The following is a 7,182-nucleotide window of genomic DNA, read 5'->3' on the forward strand; positions in this document are numbered from 1 at the left end:
CGGAGATATGTAAAGCACGGTAGGAGAGGAGCCAGAAAAAACACTTAAAACGGTGAAGGAAAGTTGGAAATACGGTGGTGCATGAATCTCATGCGCGCGACGACGGGCAACAATTTCACACGCGTCGATTCACCTTCCTCGCCTCCCTTCCGCGACCTAGTTCCTGGAGTTTCAACAGAATTCCACGGCAAATGCGTCCTAAATCTACGGTAGAAGAACGACGACTTCTTCCTTTGAACGACTCTATTCAAATTACTATCTACATTTCTGTCGGCATAAACTCAACGCCAGTGACCTTTACAATCTTCCCAAAGAAATCTAGAAGCCGACAGCCTGTTCTCTCTGTTCTTATTGAGCCTCTTCCTAACTTTCTCTCTCTAAAAATAACGTTTCTGATATTTTTTTTTTTAATTTGTATTCCCCCTTTTTTCTTTTTGCTCCTATTATACTTTTTTATTTTTTTATTTCTCCAAAATGAGACCCCTAATAAATATGTTTTTATTCATTCTTGTAGAATCTCGCGCATGTATTCGTGTGGTTTCAACTAGTACTATACAACGTACGGATAACCAAACTAATTAACTATTTTAATCACAATATAACAAACAATCATCATATCACTTTATATATACTTGAAATTTGTTAAACTAATGTCAATCAGAAAGTTTAGGTGAAAGAACCGCACATATTCTCCCTCTCCTTTTTTTGTTTTTTTGTTTTGTTTTTTTTAAGAGAAGCCACGGAATCTTCATGCCACCCATACCAAGATTTGATTAAATAATATTGTTCTCTACTAAGTGAAATCTCAATCCCGAAACTTTGTACACTTCTCATCGGACAAAAGAACAATTTACCAACTTTAAGCCCCGTCTTTCGGCTGAATAAGTGAATGAAACTACACTATATATATGTTTAAATAAACAACTCTAAAATGTAACCAGGACAGAAAACATTCTTTAGCCATCAATAAACTTTCGAACTTTTTTCCCTCTGCACCAAGACCTAACATCTAACAAGTTGGTTTCCTGCTTACCAAACACTAATTCAAAGGTAAGCACAGCCTTCTTAAAGTGAAAACAATTGCATGGAGTACCTTGATCATTCCGGCGTTCGTAAACAGCCTCTGGGTAAAAGAAACCTAAACTTATCTGCATTCTGTATCAAGTAGGCAGGAAGATGAACTGCAGAAGCCGAGTGGGGTATTGGTCCCATCTTTTTTATCAATTCTTTGAAGGTGTACTCTTCCGGTAACATGTCAAAAAGGTCGTCTCCTTGGCATATAAGGCGCTGAATTCTTGAGTAGTTTAAGAAATCTTTCTGGCTGACACGGTCTGCGTGGCTGTAAGCAGTCATCTTAAACACAATCTCTTGAATACGCCGAAAGCAGAAGCTGCAGTGCCATCCTGCATCTGAGAAGAGATGATCAGTTTGGCGTGAGTGGCGATAGCGGGTTTGTGGGCCATAAATGTGCGCTGTGGCCCGCCAGCTGCTGTAGTCAACCGGGAACTCGAACGAGTACATGTAGTTCCTCAGCTCAAGGTGCATCACTGGTGGCAGGCCATCACACCATTGCAGCAACTTCAGGGTGTCTGGACTGGGGATCTCATCAGCATCCGACATTATAAGGACGTCACCATAGGAAATCCCTGAAAGACGAACTAGTCCGTCCATGGCGATTCGCTGCCTCCTCTCTAGCGCGAATGGATCATTACGTGATCCTCGGGTTGCAATCTCACCAGGGAACACGTCATGGACAACCTTCTCATCAGCGAAGGCAAATCTATCCCGGTTTGATGCAAAGAAGAGTGGTTTCGGGATGCCAGTGAAAGTGGTGTTGGACTCCAGGATTACAAATTTTGAGACGTATGGATTTAGCTCTCGCCACCTGATCTCAAGCAGATCTAGCTCATTACTGAAGATGATGCCATCAAAAATGAGACGGGGCTCAGATCGGAGTGACCAGCCATGCAGCCGGCAAAGGTGGTCCATCGATACATTTTCTGCATAGTAATGTGGCAAGTGTATAAATGGCCGAGGGGGATGGTCCCAGAGGGGACGGAATAAATAGGTAAGCTTCTGGCCATGGGTCAATATTCCAATCACACAAACAGGCACAAGTATCAATAGTATGACGAAAAGGAATTTTCGCGGTGGCAGTCTAGAGGTATGCCGTAGAGGTCGGATCGCCATATTCTGAAGTTAAGAGCTTAGTCGGATGGCAAGTTCCTAACATGTTTGTCCCTGTTCAACTGCCATAACGGTAACAGATCTACAACTCCTGATCACCTGCATGAAATTAAGAACTATGGAACTATGTGTTCTTATTCATTCTGAGGTAACAATAACAATGAATCACCTATTAATGGAATAAAATCACTACATGAGAATTTAGCAGCAATTTCAAGTTTCTGAAATAGAAAAAATTTTGTAGCACGTTTAATCCAAGGCTGGAGAATTATGCGTATTTGGTTGTGATATAATTCTAATATCATCAAACATTCAGAAACACGTAGTATAGGTACAAAATGAAACACGTAGTATAGGTAAAAAAATATCTACCATACACGCTCCCGTATAGTATTTCTAGAAAATATTAATACAAACAAGATCATGCAAAGTATAGTTCTTTTATATAGTTTAGAACAGTACATTATTCTTCTTTGGCAGGAGACTTTCAGTGGCAGAGTTAAGTCCCTCAACAAGCTTGCCAAAAATACTCAAGAATTCTGTTCCGCCTCTGAAATGGCCTACAAAATGATAATCCAAATGAAACCATTAACACATATACACAACATATTCCATTTGAAGTCACATGTCAAATTTTCATAGTCTTTCTATCGAAGAGATCAAGCAGATCCTAGAAGGAAAGTAGAGCAGTATATTAACAAACAAACTTTAAATACTTTCCTAAGTAAAGATCAAAACAATCAGTAATTTCCTAATATATTCCCAAATTTTTCTTTCCCCTCTTATAATAAAAGGTCATTTTAGATAATGAAGGTCCACTGAAAGAAAAAAAAAATGAAAGGAGTTCACTAAGCTAAAAAAAAAAAAAAAACCACAACATGGAAAATGAAAAAAAGGTTTAGAATCGTTCTCGATGCACATAAATAGTTACTAAGACATAATAATTAAAAAAAAAAAAAACTGTTGCCAAGTATATGTGTGTTATTTTTCAATCAAAATCTGTCGGAAAAAAAAATCCCTTAAAAAATTCCTGTCAAAATAGTTTGCCTCGTAAACTAACTCGTCAGAAAGTCCAAAATTATGACAGTTGTCTTCTTCAGATCTTGAGGCTCGTATTTGAACTTTCCCTTTTCAGGTTTGAGCCACAAATCCCATTTCTTAGAAGTTACTGAAAAAACAAAAAATCAATTTATAACACCTAAATTCATAGTATTCAAAACAGTGTAATATTAATTCACTACACAGTAAAACAAAGAATGACGCACATAGAGAACTTAATTTCCCTCAAAATCATATATTATATATATATATATATAATATAGATAGAGAGAGAGAGAGAGGGTTATATTTTGAAGCAACATTGTCAACAGAATTTAGACAAAAAACCTAAAAAAATCCTTACAATTACTTATCCACATTCAGCAAAAAGAAAAGTCGATCCAAAATCGAAACAAATTGTTGCGTGAATCCGAAATCTGAGCTCGAGAAGTTGGCAAAATTGAGGCAAAAAAAAATCAACAATCGGAGAAATGGAAAGCTAAATAAAGTGGCATAAGATTAATAAATGCATCAAGTTAAAAAGGAAAAATAAAAAAGGAAAAAAAACAGGAAAAAGAAAAAGAAAACAACAAAAGCAAATGGAAAAATCATCATCATCCTCGTTCTTCATCAGCGAGAGCTAAGAAGATTTCACCTTTTCGGAGTTTCAGAGGCCTCGAAGCATTCCCGCCAGTTCTTGAGAGAGAGAGAGTCGGAGACGGTCGAAGAGAGAGGGTGATGATAGTTTAAGAGAGAGAGAGAGAGAGAGAGAGAGCGCCGGTCACGTGCGGTGTTGCAGGGGAAGTGGGAGTGAACTTAGGAGAAGCAGAGAACAATCTTCTACAGTTACGTTTTGCTTCATTCTCCACGTGGCAGGTTTTGATTAGGTTTGATATTGGACGGAGAATTAGATGAGGAGGTGGCTTTTTCTGTGTCTTTTATTGGCCGGATTTTGTGGAACACGACGCGATGGAGGTGTAGGGGAACCATTGGTATTAACGGCTCACAGGTGGGTGAGGTTGAACGCTGTCGCGTGACGTGGCCATTTGCATGATGGGTTTATTCAAAAAAAGGAATCAGAGTGATTAGGACATGTAACCAAAAATGTGTGTTTTCATTTCAACAGAAACTAAAAGGACCTCCGTAGACGGGAACAATTTCTAACCGTTTAAATCCGATCAAAATTAGAGTAAATTAAGGTTTCATTTATTTTATTAATTTGAGTTTAAAATTTAAATTATTATAGTAAAAAATTTTTAAAAACAGTCACATTTAATTTTTTTATTACAGTAAAAAACTCTCACATAAAGTTACATTTCAACTTGAATTAAAAACTCAAATCAGCGAACTAAAAATCCGATCAAAATCACGGTAAATTAAGGTCTCATTTATTTTATTAATTTGAGTTTAAAATTTAAATTATTATAGTAAAAAGTTATCAGAAACAGTCACATTTAATTTTTTTACTACAGTAAAAAACTCTCACATAAAGTTACATTTCAACTCGAATTAAAAACTCAAATCAACGAACTAAACGGGCCCTAAACAAATATAATTTTTAGTATAATTATTCTTTGAATTTATCGTAATTTATAAATTATCCTTTATATTTTTAATTTTAACAATTAACCCTCCTAAACTTATGAAATTATTACAATATACTTTATTTTACTAAATTTGCTCAATTTTTTTTGGTAAATTAATTGATTACCAGTTGAGAAATTAAAAGATTTATACTATATTTGAATTGAAATGTTAGAGTTTTTCGTCGAACATGCTTTTTGACATTAATTTAACACAATAATTATCAAAATGAGACATATTATAACAGTTTTACAAGTTGAAAGGACAACTTGTAAAACAACTAAAAATTACAAATCAAAAAATTTTTGATACAAATTCGATTGGTAAAAATAGAATCTTGTTTGATAGTTTATTTTTTTAGTGTATAGCAAAAAAATCTACCCTAATCCTATCCTAATCCTAATAAAGAAAGAGCAAAAAGCAAGAGTGTAACATGTTGGGAAAAGAACACCTCTTCACTCAATCTTCTTTATTAGTCACGTATTTTCCTTAAATGGTTAAATAATAGATGGATTAAAATTTTTGTATGATTTCTCATATCACATTGCAGTTTTCAATTTACAACAATGAAAGAGCATTTACTTTTCGAAAAGTATTGGTTTGATTTGATGACGCTTTCAAACAGGGGAGAAATTGTTTTCTCCCGCTGGAAGTCATATTGGAAGGCGTTAGCCCGTTTGGTTCATGGATGAGAATCATGAGATTAGAACCATTTTCGATTTACGTGTGTTTTTTGTGAGAGAAAATACTGTAAAGAACCATGAACCATGAACCATGATTCGAATTAGAAAACGAATCCTCCAACCAAACGGGCTTATATGTGTTTTTATTTTGGGTCTAACACTAGTGAAAAGAGGATTTGAAATTGCATTCAATGGCCTAAATTGACTCAACATAATAAATATTCGACTATGAGGTTTGGTACTTGGATGACTAATAAATCAATTATTTATTCGCTAAATTATGAATTTTCGTCCCAATAAATTAATTTATTAAGTCCTTCATTTTATGACTCAAATCATATTGTTACAGTATCATAAAAATTTAAATTAAACTTTTTTATTACAATATTTTTCTCTTATATACACAACTCAAATCATAACTTAAATTGTGTAAATGAACATACCCTAATTATTCTAATAACATATGTTCTTTTCCTCATAAGAGTGTTTGGTATTGGTAATCTTAACATAAGAATTAGAACCTTCTCATATTTTCATATTTGAAATAAAAATAAAGTTTTTATCTGAGAGCTCCAAAAACCATAAACATGTATAGCCACTGCGCCCTGTAACACCCTGAAGAATTAATTAAGATTAATTAAGGTAATTGAGATTATTAGTGTGCCTAATCTGGATTATTAATTGAGTTTAATTAATAAATGTTTCTGACACGTGTGAGTTTAAATAGTTTCAAGGTATTTAAATTATTCTCAGTAATTTATTTTAACCCAGAAGTGTGTATGGGCGCATTTCTGGACTGTTCTTTTAAAATATTATAAACATGCCCTTTTCCTTTCCTTTTTCCTTTTCTTTTATTTTTCCTTTTCCTTTTCTTTTCTTTTTCTCTTCCTTTCCCGTGCATCTCTCTCCCTCACACTCTCTCTCACTCTCCCGTGCTCTCTCTCACTCTCTCTCTCTCTCTTTCTCTCTCATTTTTTGTCCCAAATCAAACGGATCTTGAACCAAGCAAAGATTTAAAGAAGTTTTCAACGTCAAGAGAAGGATTCGAGGTAAGATTACTGAAAGAACCTCTCTTGAATCTTACGTTTTCAGATTTCAAAACCCATTTTTGGTTCAAACCGGATTTTGATGGTTTTTGAGTAAAACTAGAGTAGAAATTGGAGATCTTGGGTTCTTTGGACTTGTTTTAGGACCTAGAACCCAGATCTAGTGGTTTCCCTTTGAAAAATCTCGATTTGGGACTGGATTTACAGGTTTTGGATCAATTTTTGTGAGCTTCTCTCGCGCAGCTGATTCCACCGGTCGACCAGTGCGGTTGACCGGATCACATGGAAATCGGTCGACCTATGCAGTCGACCAGACTATAAGGCTGACCGGTCGACCGGTACGGTCGACCGGTGTGCACACTACTGGTCGACCGGTAGTGTTGCACTACTCTGTCACCGGTCGACCGGTTGACACGGGGTTTGACCCTGTTCGGCCTGAAATTGCTCTTTTGACCCCTGTTTTTGGGGAGAACCCAAATTAGCTTCATTTGGGGACTTGAGATAGATGGATTAGCATTGTTAATCCTTGTTTTGAGATTGAAAACCCTTGGAATGATAATGTAAAACATTAAAATGGATTAGGGCACACTAATAGGAAGTCTTGGTTGGAAATTGAGATTTGGATTGCTTTAGGAATGAGAATT

General features: G+C 35.7%; 1 protein-coding gene across 3 annotated transcripts; it reads right to left on the reverse strand.

Annotated features, from left to right (window-relative positions):
- Nucleotides 1–762: 762 nt before the first annotated feature.
- On the reverse strand, nt 763–3,958 carry LOC21388864 (beta-1,4-mannosyl-glycoprotein 4-beta-N-acetylglucosaminyltransferase). Of its 3 annotated transcripts, none has more exons than XM_010112555.2 (3): nt 3,881–3,958; nt 2,650–2,747; nt 763–2,286 (listed from the first exon to the last, which is right to left on the reverse strand). In XM_010112555.2, exon 3 carries the CDS (start codon nt 2,188–2,190, stop codon nt 1,099–1,101), a length of 1,092 nt encoding a protein of 363 aa, XP_010110857.1. In that variant the 5' UTR covers nt 2,191–2,286; nt 2,650–2,747; nt 3,881–3,958; the 3' UTR covers nt 763–1,098. The 3 variants fall into 3 exon arrangements, with proteins under 3 accessions (XP_010110857.1, XP_024030848.1, XP_024030849.1); XM_024175080.1 differs by having other exon boundaries at nt 763–2,303; XM_024175081.1 differs by having other exon boundaries at nt 763–2,311.
- Between the last annotated feature and the right edge of the window lie 3,224 nt (nt 3,959–7,182).

Source organism: Morus notabilis, unplaced genomic scaffold (genome assembly GCF_000414095.1).
Source record: "Morus notabilis unplaced genomic scaffold, ASM41409v2 Scaffold192, whole genome shotgun sequence".
NCBI lineage: Eukaryota > Viridiplantae > Streptophyta > Magnoliopsida > Rosales > Moraceae > Morus > Morus notabilis.